The sequence below is a fragment of the Nerophis ophidion genome, linkage group LG03, assembly GCF_033978795.1.
Source record: "Nerophis ophidion isolate RoL-2023_Sa linkage group LG03, RoL_Noph_v1.0, whole genome shotgun sequence".
NCBI classification, from domain to species: Eukaryota; Metazoa; Chordata; class Actinopteri; order Syngnathiformes; family Syngnathidae; genus Nerophis; species Nerophis ophidion.
This window is the reverse complement of record NC_084613.1, coordinates 9,598,801-9,611,300: the sequence shown is the minus strand read 5'-3', so window position 1 is coordinate 9,611,300 and position 12,500 is coordinate 9,598,801. Positions and strand designations below refer to the sequence as shown.

General features: G+C 30.8%; 2 protein-coding genes across 3 annotated transcripts in view; one reads left to right on the top strand and one right to left on the bottom strand.

Annotated features, from left to right (window-relative positions):
• Positions 1–12,500, top strand: part of fbxl13 (F-box and leucine-rich repeat protein 13) — an 89,928-nt gene that overhangs the window by 2,135 nt on the left and 75,293 nt on the right. For both annotated transcript variants that reach the window (XM_061894202.1, XM_061894203.1), the window contains exons 3-4: positions 2,701–2,791; positions 2,855–2,922. In XM_061894202.1, coding sequence (XP_061750186.1) covers positions 2,701–2,791; positions 2,855–2,922 — 159 coding nt within the window. The remainder of the gene's footprint in view (positions 1–2,700; positions 2,792–2,854; positions 2,923–12,500) is intronic.
• LOC133549084 (uncharacterized) overlaps positions 11,092–12,500 on the bottom strand; it is a 1,626-nt gene continuing 217 nt past the window's right edge. Inside the window, exons 2-3 of the mRNA XM_061894201.1 lie at positions 12,448–12,497; positions 11,092–12,380 (exon numbers count right to left, since the gene is read on the bottom strand). Coding sequence (XP_061750185.1) covers positions 11,116–12,380; positions 12,448–12,497 — 1,315 coding nt within the window. The 3' untranslated portion in view covers positions 11,092–11,115. The remainder of the gene's footprint in view (positions 12,381–12,447; positions 12,498–12,500) is intronic.

Sequence of the window (12,500 nt, the reverse complement as noted above, 5' to 3'; positions counted from 1 at the left end):
CATTAAAATACAGTAATGTAGTAGACCTAAGTATTCATTAAGTACCACCATAATGACAACATTAAAATACAGTAATGTAGTAGACCTAAGTATTCATTAAGTACCACCATAATGAAAACATTAAAATACAGTAATGTAGTAGACCCAAGTATTCATTAAGTATCACCACAGTGACCAACATTAAACTATAGTATAAAAGACCCAAGTATTCATTTAGTACCAACATAGTGACATTAAAATACAGTAGGGTAGTAGACCTAAGTATTCATTAAGTACCACCACAGTGACCAATATTAAAAACAATAGTGTAGTACACCAAAGTATTAAGTACCACCATAATGACATTAAAATACAGTAGTGAAGTACACCTAAGTATTCATTAAGTACCACCATAATTACATTAAAATACAGTAGTGTAGTAAAGCTAAGTATTCATTAAGTACCACCATAATGACAATATATAGTGTAGTAGACCTAAGTATTCATTAAGTACCACCGTAATGACATTAAAATACAGTAGTGAAGTAGACCTAAGTATTCATTAAGTACCACTATAATGACCAACATTAAAATATAGTGTACTAGACCTAAGTAATCAAGTACCACCGTAATGACATTAAAATACAGTAGTGTAGTAGACACAAGTATTCATTAAGTACCACCATAATTACATTAAAATACAGTAGTTTTTTATCTAAGTATTCATTAAGTACCACCATAGTGACATTAAAATAGTGTAGTAGACCTAAGTATTCATTAAGTACCACCATGACATTAAAATACAGAAGTGTAGTAGACTTAAGTATTCATTAAGTACCACCATAATGACATTAAAATACAGTGGTGTAGTAGACCTAAGTATTCATTAGGTACTACCATAATGACCAACATTAAAACACAGTAGTGTAGTACACCTACGTATTCATTAAGTACCAACACAGTGACAAACATTAAATTATAGTGTCGTACACCTGAGTATTCATTGAGTACCACCATAGTGACATTAAAATACAGTGGTGTAGTAGACTTAAGTATTCATTAAGTACCACCATAGTGACCAACATTAAAATATTGTAGTGTAGTATACCCAAGTATTCATTAAATACCACGATAGTGACATTAAAATATAGTGTACTAGACCTTAGTATTCATTAAGTAGTGACTAACATTGAAACACAGTAGTGGAGTAGACTTAAGTATTCATTAGGTAACACCATAATGACATTAAAATACAATAGTGTAGTAGATCTAAGTATTCATTAGGTACCACCATAATGACAACCTAAAATACAGTAGTGTAGTAGACCTAAGTATTCATTAAGTACCACCATAATGACATTAAAATACAGTACTGTAGTAAACATAAGTATTCAAGTACCACCATTATGACAACATTAAAATACAGTAGTGTGGTAGACCTAAATATTCATTAAGAACCAACATAATGACATTAAAATACAGTAGTGTAGTAGACCTAAGTATTCATTAAGTACCACCATAATGACCAACATTAAAATACAGTAGTGTAGTAGACCTAAGTATTCATCAAGTACCACCATAATGATGACATTAAAATCCAGTAGTTAAGAACCAACATGACATTAAAATACAGTGGTGTAGTAGACCTAAGTATTCATTAAGTACCACCATAATGACATTAAAATACAGTAGTGTAGTAGACCTAAGTATTCATTAGGTACCACCATAGTGACATTGAAATATAGTGTAGTGGACCTTAGTATTCATTAAGTAGTGACCAACATTGAAATACAGTAGTGTAGTAGACTTAAGTATTCATTAAGTACCAACACAGTGACCAACATTAAAATAGAGTAGTGTAGTAGACCTAAGTATTCATTAAGTACCACCATAATGACATTAAAATACAGTAGTGTAGTAGACCTAAGTATTCATTAGGTACCACCATAGTGACATTGAAATATAGTGTAGTGGACCTTAGTATTCATTAAGTAGTGACCAACATTGAAATACAGTAGTGTAGTAGACTTAAGTATTCATTAAGTACCAACACAGTGACCAACATTAAAATAGAGTAGTGTAGTAGACCTAAGTATTCATCAAGTACCACCATAATGCCAGCATTACAATACAGTGGTGTAGTAGACCCAAGTATTCATCAAGTAACACCATAATGACATTAAGATACAGTACTGTAGTAAACCTAAGTATTCATTAATTACCACCATAGTGACATTAAAACAGAGTAGTGTAGTAGACCCAAGTATTCATTAAGTATCACCATAATGACATTAAAATTCAGTAGTATAGTAGACATAAGTATTCATTAAGTACCACCATAATGACATTAAAATACAGTGGTGTAGTAGACCTAAGTATTCATTAAGTACCACCATAATGACCAACATTAAAATAGAGTAGTTTAGTAGACTTAAGTATTCATTAAGTACCACCATAATTACATTAAAATACAGTAGTGTAGTAGACCTATGTATTCATTAAGTACCACCATAATGACATTAAAATACAGTAATGTGGTAGACCCAAGTATTCATCAAGTACCACCATAATGACAGCATTAAAATACGGTAGTGTAGTAGACCCAAGTATTCATCAAGTACCACCATAATGACATTAAGATACAGTAGTGTGGTAGACCCAAGTATTCATTAAGTACCACCACAATGACAACATTTAATATCTATTTTCTTGGGTTTGAAGGGACAAGTTCCTCAGCAATGAAGACCAGCAGTCCATGTTGGCCCTCCTGCAGTTGGATGAAGAAGATTACATGGACTCCAACGAGCTCCTGGTGACGTGTCCCAAGTGCCAAGTGTGTCAGACATGATTAACAGTTACATGTTTCCATTATCAGGCTTTGTTCTACAAGTACGAGAAGGCCTACTCCTGTTACAGGGACAACTTAACCATGACCGCTTTCAGGTGAGGCTCCAGCGCTCTGAGCAATATTTAACACCCAAAAAATATCCTAACTTGAAGAAAAAAAAACAGTTTGACTTTATCCAGATTTTTTTTGTCTCCAACAAAAACACAACTTTCCCATTTAGCAATATTTACCACAACAACAAAAAACAGACTACAAATTTTTCTTTTTAACAAAAATACTATTTTCCTCTAGCAATATTTACTACAAAAAAAAAAGTGTAACGGAGACAAACCATAATTGTATTTTTTTTATTAATTTTCCACAAAAATAAATTTTTCCTCTAGCAATATTTACCACAACAAAAAAAAAAACAAGTGTAATAGACTACAGCCAAATTTTATTTTTTTCTTTTCAACAAAAATACTTTTCCTCTTCAGCAATATTTACCACAAAAAATAAAGTGTAAGACTACAGCCAGAATTTGTTTTTTTTCTTTTCAACAAAAATATTTTTTTCTTCTAGCAATATTTGCAAAAAAAAAAAAAAAAAAGTACAACAGTCTACAACCAGACTATTTTTGTACAAAAATATTTTCCTCTTAAGCAATATTTTCAACCAAAAAAACAGGACTACAGCCAGAATTATTTTTTTCCTCATTAGCAATATTTATACCACAACAAAAAAATAGTGTATTGGACTACAGCCAGATTTTATTTTTAACAAAAATACTTTTCCTCTTCAGCAATATTTACCACAAAAAAATAAAATGTAACAGACTACAGCCAGATTTTTTTTTCTTTTCAACAATACTTTTTTCTTCTAGCAATATTTGCAAAAAAAAAAGTACAACAGTCTACAACCAGACTTTTTTCCAACAAAAATACTTTTTTCCTCTTTAGCAATATTTTCGACAAAAAAACAGGACTACAGCCAGAATTATTTTTTTCCCACAAAAATACTTTTTTCCTCTTTAGCAATATTTACCACAACAAAAAAATAGTGTATTGGACTACAGCCAGATTTTATTTTTAACAAAAATACTTTTCCTCTTCAGCAATATTTACCACAAAAAAAATAAAATGTAACAGACTACAGCCAGAATTTTTTTTTTCTTTTCAACAAAAATACTTTTTTCTTCTAGCAATATTTGCAAAAAAAAAAAAAAAAAAAATTACAACAGTCTACAACCAGACTTTTTTTCCAACAAAAATACTTTTTTCCTCTTTAGCAATATTTACCACAACAAAAAAATAGTGTATTGGACTACAGCCAGATTTAATTTTTTAACAAAATTACTTTTCCTCCACTTTTCCTCTTCAGCAATATTTACCACAAAAAAAAAAAATGTGACTACAGCCAGAATTATTTTTCTTTTCAACAAAACGACTTTTTTCTTCTAGCAATATTTGCAAAAAAAAAAACAAAAAAAAACAGTCTACAACCAGACTTTTTTCCAACAAAAATACTTTTCCTCTTTAGCAATATTTTCAACAAAAAAACAGGACTACAGCCAGAATTATTTTATCCCACAAAAATACTTTTCCTCTTTAGCAATATTTACCACAACAAAAAAATAGTGTATTGGACTACAGCCAGATTTATTTTTTTTATTTTTTAACAAAATTACTTTTCCTCCACTTTTCCTCTTTAGCAATATTTACCACAAAAAATTAAAATGTAACAGACCACAGCCAGAATTAGTTTTTTTTATTTTCAACATATAAAACTCAAAGTGTAATAGACTACAGTGTGTGTGTGTATATATATATATGTATATATATATATATATATATATATATATATATATAAAAAACTCAAATTTTACACACACATCAGGACTGGCGAAAATTGCCATCTAATTAAAAACCATACCACAAAACTCAAAATTGCGCTCTAGCGCCCCCTAGGAAGAAAACAGACAAAACTGCTTGTAACCTATGGAAGGAATGTCGCAGAGACATGAAACAAAAACCTCTATGTAGGTCTCACTTAGGCCTACATTTTAATAATTGACATCCTTCAGCTAAAAACAGGAAGTTTATTTTATTTATTTTTTTTCCTTTCCAACAAAAATACTTCCCTCTTAAGAAAGTTAAAAAAAATGAAATAAAGTAACGGACTACAGGCAGAATTTTTTTTTTCTTTTCAACAAAAATACTTTACCATTTTTGCAGTATTTACCACAAAAAAAACAAAAACGGACTACAGCCAGAATTTTTTTTTTTTTTCCACAAAAATAATTTTACCTCTTTAGCAATATTTACCATAAGATATAACACAAATGTAGGTCTCACTTAGACCTACATTTTAATTGACATCCTCCAGCTAAAAACAGGAAGTTTATTTTTTTTCCTTTCCAACAAAAATACTTCTCTCTTAAGTTAAAAAAATAAAATAAAAAAGTAACGGACTGCAGGTAGAATTTTTTTCTTTTCAACAAAAATACTTTACTCTTTAGCAATATTTACCACAAACAGACTACAGCCAGAATTTTTAATTTTTTTTCCCCACAAAAATAATTTTACCTCTTTAGCAATATTTACCATAACAAGATATAACTAGTGTAACAGACCAGACAATTTAAATGTTTTTATTTTTTATTTTCCCCACAAATACTATTTTCCTCTAGGAATATTTACCACAAAAAAAGTGTAACTGACTACTACCAGAATCTTTTTTTCCCCAACAAAAATACTATTTTCCTCTTTAATATTTACCACAAAATAACCAAGTGTAACTACTACAGCCAGAATTCTTTTTTCTTTTCAACAAAAATAATTTCCTCTTAAGAAATAGTTTAAAAAAAAAAAAAAAAAGTGTAGCGCACTACACCCAGAATGTTTTTTTCTTTTCAACAAAAATACTTTCCTCTTAAGAAATAGTTAAAAAAAAAAAAAGTGTAGTGCACTACAGCCAGAATTTTTCAACAAAAATACTTGTTCTCTTCAGCAATATTTACCACGATAAAATATCAAAAACAAGACTACAGACGATTTTTGTATTTTTTTAAATTTTTTATTTTTTCCACTTTTATTGTCCTTACCCAGAGCCATAGAAGAGCGGAAGCTTGCCACCACATCATAAATCTAGTGGGAGGCAAAAAAAAAACATTTAATGCACAATAAAACATTTTTAATGTAGTATTTCAGATTTTATAAAATCAATATTTTATAAGAGAAATGTAGCTGCAGTGCAGTTAATGAAAAATCACTTTAAAACTAATTCAAGGTTACCTTTTACTTTCTAATTTAAGCCATTTTTGGGTCCTTCACGGTCAAACCGGCCAATGAACCCCCACATATGTTATACCGTCGGAAAAGTCTCGTTCGAGGTAGGAACATTTTGTGTTACCATGGCGATGCAATTCACGAACAAACAAACAAAAAAAAATGGGCCAATTAAATGGGTACGCACCTTTTATATTGGCATATATTTCCGGCAGAACAAACTGCGAGATTACCTCCTCCTGTCATGCTAACAATGGCATGCTAACTTTTTGAGCTATTTTGCAGCAGTTTACACCAAAGCCATCCAACTTGGTATGTGACATTTGTTAACTGTTAGCGTGCAAACGATAGCATGCTGGCAAGCTAACTTAAGAAGGCTAGTTTATACTTGTCTGTATTTCCGCAGCCATACACCTTTGAGTCATAACATATGAAACATGCTAACTGTTATCATGCTAACGTTTGCATACATAGTCAATGTTAGCATTTTAATGTAAGCATGCTAAGGTTTTAGGCTAGCTGTGTGGCTTATTTTCTGCAGTTACACCTAAAAAGCACGGCAGCTTCCCGGTGACCCCCCACCAGAGGTCTAGGGCACAGATAGCAGGCCCATCAAAATTTCCACGGGAATTTTCTAGTTATTTTTACCGTACAGACCTTTATCACAGGTGATGACCACCATCAAATATAAATCAAATATTTTAAGTGTCATGTAGCAAAGACTACTATACATAAAATCTTAATACATAAAATATCGTCTTTATGCATAAAATATCTTCCTAAAGAATCAGAAGGCTTGAAAAATTAAATCATTCTGAGATTTAAAGAAACTTATGTTATTTATAAAAATGGAAATGTTTTGAATTATCTACGCATTAAAACGTTGAGCTATGCAAGCCATTAAAATGTAATATGTATATATACTAAGTTATTTAAAAAAAAAAAAAACTTTGATTTAGTCACTATTGGGCCATGGAATGATATTTTTTTATTTTATTTTTAAATATGCAAGGAAGTCACACAGCAAATATTGAGCAATGTGATCCAGTAAAATGGTCATTGTAAAATATTAAAACACTAAATGTTAATTATATAAAAATCTAAATATTTTATTATTTTAATATATTTGTCAGTGAGCCATTGAATGTGTTAATTGTTGAGCTTTGAGATCCATTAAAAATGAGTCATTCTAAAAAGTAAAATTGTATTTGCTTTATTTTGATTACCAATTAGAATATAAGATGCCACAAATAATGTTCAAGCTTTGCAATCCATTAAAAAATTAATACATTTTAAAAACAAAATTATATCTACACTAAATATTTGTAAAAAAACATATTTTGTAATTAGTCAATAATGGGCTCTGGAACTAAATATATATTTTTTTAATTTGCAAGGAAGTCCCAGCAAACATTGAGCTATGTGATCCAGTAAAATGTAATAATTGTAACAATATATACACACTAAATGTTAAGTTATTTATAAACATGGAAATATTTTAAATTAATTTCATCTGTTTTAGTCAGTGAGCCATGGACTGTGTTAAATATTAAGCTGTGCGATCAATTAAAAATGTCATTCTAAAGTTAAATTATAAATATTTTACATGTATTTACTAGATTTTAATTAGTAATGAGATTGTAAGATTTAAGCCACAAAGAATGTTGACCTTTGTAATCCATTATAAATTTAAAAAAAAAAAAAATATATATATATATATATATATATATATATATATATATATATATATTTACACTAAAAATTTGTAAAAATAAAAAAAAAAAAATGTTTTTAATTTGTCAATAATGTTATAATTATGCAAGTAACCCAAAATTAAGATTGTTGAGCTTTGTAATCCATTAAAAATGTCATACAATGAAAAAAAATATATATTTATTTTACAAGTAATGTTTTAGTCACTAATGAACAATGGAAGTACGATTTACCCGCCACAAAAGAATCAGAATGTTGAGTTTTGTAATCCATTAGAAATTAATCATTCTTAACTGTAATATTTAACAATTTAATGAAAAAAAAAAAAAAAAAACATTTTGATTTAGTTAGTCAATAACGGGCCATGGGATGCAATATCATTTTTAAAATATGCAAGGAAGTCACAGCAAACATTGAGCGGTGTGATTCAGTAAAATGTAATACAAACATTAAATGGTAAGTTAATTATATAAATGGAAATGTTTAAAAAATTAATTTCATACGTTTTAGTCAGTGAGCCATGTAATTTGTTAATTACACAAGTAAGCCAAATAATTGGAATATTGAGCTGTAAGATCCATTAAAAATGAGTTATTGAAAAAGTAAAAATATAAATACTAAATGTAAAATACAATATTTTATAATTTATTTTATTAATTACTAATGAAATTGTAAGATTTGTATGCTATAAAGAAGAATGTGGAGTTTTGTAATCCATTAGAAATTAAATCGTTTATTCTAAATTATTAATGTAAATATATTTACTATACAGTTACTTGTAAAACAAATACAATTTTTTTTATTAATTTCTCAAAAATGTAATATTCTTAAATATTATACAAGTGAGCCAAAAATAATCAGATTGTTGAGTCTTGTAATCCATTAAACATTACTCATTTTAAACAATTCGACTAAATAAGTTAATTATAAAAATGATCAATTAAATACATTTTAGTCATAAGGAGCCATTGAATGTAATATTTTTGAAAATACAAGTAAGCCACAAATAATCAGATTGTTGAGCAATGTAAGCCATTAAAAACATCGATGGAAATATTTTAAATGTATTTAATATGTTTGACACTAATGAGCCATGGAATTAAGATTTTAATTGTAATCTATTAGAAAGTAACCTTTCTAAAATGTAATATTTGCCAATTTTAAAAAAACATTTTGATTTAATTAGTCAATAATGGGCCATGGATTGCAATATCCATTTTTAAAAATATGCAAAGTCACAGCAAACATTGAGCGGTGTGATTGAGTAGAATGTAATAATTGTAACAATATAAACACACTAAATGTTAAGTTAATTATAAAAATGGAAAAATAGAAATTAAATCATTTACACTACGATACAATCCTACAAATATTTACTAATTTGTAAAAAAAAAAAAAAAAAAAATTTGTCAAAAATGTATTATTCCTTTAATTATGCGAGTGAACCAAAAATAAGATGTAGTTTTGTAATCCATTTGAAATTAAACGATTTACACTACTATCAATATAATCATAATTATATTTACTCTAAAGTTGTTTGTAAAGGAAAACATGTGTCAAAAATGTAATATTCTTTTAAATATTATGCAAGTGAGCCAAAAATTAAGATGGTTGAGTTTTGTAATCCATTAGAAATTAAATAATTTACACTATCAATATAAATCATAATTACATTTACCGTAAAGTTATTGTAAAAAACAAAAAACAAACCCAAAAACATTTAATTTGTCAAAAATGTAATATTCTTTTAAATATTATGCAAGTGAGCCAAAAAGATTGAGTTTTGTAATCCATTTGAAATTTACTGATTTACACTATCAATATTATAATTAATCTAATGTAAAAAAAAAAAAAAAGGAAAAAAATTTAATATTCTTTTAATTATGCAAGTGAGCCAAAAATAAATCAGATTGTTGAGTTTTGTAATCCATTAGAAATTAAATGATTTACACTACTATCAATATAATCATAATTATATTTACTCTAAAGTTGTTTGTAAAAAAAATGTAATCTTTTAAATATGCAAGTGAGCCAAAAATAATAAGATTGAGTTTTGTAATCCATTTCAAATTAACTGATTTACACTACTATCAATATTATAATTAATCTAATGTAAAAAAAAAAGGAAAAAAATTTAATATTCTTTTTATTATGCAAGTGAGCCAAAAATAAATCAGATTGTTGAGTTTTGTAATACATTATAAATTAAATGATTTACACTACTATCAATATAATCATAATTATATTTTCTCTAAAGTTGTTTGTAAAAAAAAATGTAATCTTTTAAATATCATACAAGTGAGCCAAAAATAATAAGATTGAGTTTTGTAATCCATTAAAAAAATACAAATTTTAAACATTAAGACTAAATTATAATTATCAATTAAATATATTTTAGTCATAAGGAGCCATTGAATGTAATATTTTTGAATATAGAAGTAAGGCACGAATAATCAGATTGTTGAGTAATTAAAAACATCTATGGAAGTATTTAATACTTTGACACTCATGAGCCATGGAATTAAGATTTTCCCGCTAGAAAGAAACAGAATGTTGAGTTTTGTAATCCATTAGAAATGAATCATTCTAAAGAAATAGACTAAATAAGTCAATTGTAAAAAAAAAAAATGCATTTTAAATAGCAATAGCCATTAATGTAATATTTGAAAATATACAGGTAAGCCGCAAATAATCCAAATATTGAGGGGCGGTATAGCTCGGTTGGTTGAGTGGCTGTGCCAGCAACTTGAGGGTTCCAGGTTCGATTCCCGTTCCCACCATCCTAGTTGATGCCGTTGTGTCCTTGGGCAAGACACTTTACCCACCTGCTCCCAGTGCCACCCACACTGGTTTAAATGCAACTTAAAGATATTGGGTTTCACTATGTAAAGCGCTTTGAGTCACTAGAGAAAAGCGCTATATAAATATAATTCACTTCACTTATTGAGCAATGTAATAGAACATTTAATCATACTAATGTATAAAAAAATCAATTCCACACAACTCTTGAACTTAAAATATACATTTTGATATATTTTAGTCATTAATGAGCCATGGAATGTAATAACTTTTTAAATATGCAAATAAGCCACTGAAAATCGGATTGAGTCATGCAATCGTTTAAAATTCTAAACTTAAAAACATACAATTATAAAAATGGGTCTATTTAAAATATTTTAAACAAGTTATGGAATTGTTAAATATATACAAACCTTTGGTGTGGATAATTAATATATTTAGCAGATGTTGCAACATAAATGAGGTTTGTGACTTTTAGTGGTGCAGCAAACATGTGAACAACGGGGTACCTTAGTGTGGCGAGTAGCTACTGCTGGAGTGCGTTACTTGACTCCTCTCGTAGCTGCTCCTGGACCTTTGGACGGATGTCTTCTTTGGGTCCAGGAACACAGAAAGTCTCCTTTGGAACCCTGCCATCGGCCATTGCGGAACAGGAAGTTGATAGGTGCGCTTGGAGTTCAGCAACGTACGCCGCATGGCGGCTTGAGCACCTTGCGGTGCGGCAATCACGCCGTTAGAGGGTTTACCCACGCCGCCACGCACAGGGACAGTATTCCGGGACGCGCTTGGAGAACCAAACCTCTGAGGAATGTTAGGTTGCGGTTTCCGGGTTTCTTGAGCAAGGTTCTTGGAGGAATACAGACGCCGTGGATGATCTTGTAGAATACCTTTATGCATGCTTGAACCGTAAACGGAAGGTTTCAACTTGCTTGCTTGGACGTTCCCTCCATGTGCTTGTGCCGGCTGGACTACCACAGGGCTGACTTTTGCGACTCCAGATTTTTTGGCGGTCACCGGCTCCCCGGTGGTCTTCTGGCGTCCATCTGGCATGTAGACCCATGAGGCTACAGGTTCTCTTTGGGGTTTGACTTTGACACTTTTGCCGTAGGAGCCCAAAGCTGGAGTGTTTTGTTGGGACAGGGGGCCAGGAACCTTGGTAGAACTTGCATTGGCTACAGGGCGCACTTCTTGACTACTTAACGAGGTTTGGTCAGGAAGCTGTCGATCTTTGGACCAAAACGTGTGCAGTTTTTTCCCAGGGTAGCGTTTAACATTTCCTGTTTTCTGCATCCTGGGAGAGAGTCCTACACCCTTTTGGTTTGGTCCTTGCAAGACGTCATTGTCCTCATGGTCGACAGACCCGTCCGTAGGTTTCATGGCCAGACCCGAAGCTAATTCATTCAGAAGAAGTTCCCCCGCTGTCTGGAAGTGCATCAAATCCTTCCCGGGAGTCAGGAACGAGTTCTTCATGCCTTCTACAAGTCTCTTGAAATGGCTGATGTGAGGAAAACTGATGCCCTCCACTGACGTTTCTGGGGTGTGCTGCTTGATGAGAAGGTCCAACGGATGCTGGGAGTTGGGTTCCTTCTCCTCTATCTGGTTATGGACGGCTTCTCTCTCAGGACTATGGTGCCACTTTTCCGGCATTCCCACTTTCGGAGCGCCCACTGCGTCCAAAGGAGCTTTGTAATTAAACTGGTTGAGGGTGTGAGGATCAAGGAGCCTCACGTAGCTATGGTTGGAATCTTTACCCTTGAGAGGACGGCCATTGGAAGCTAACACACAAACACACAGTTGGTTGGATTAAAGCAAGGCAAGAAGGAGAAACCAAAGAGTTCTTACCGCTCTGAGAAGGAAAACCAAGGCAGGCGGACACCAGCAAGCCAAGAACCCTG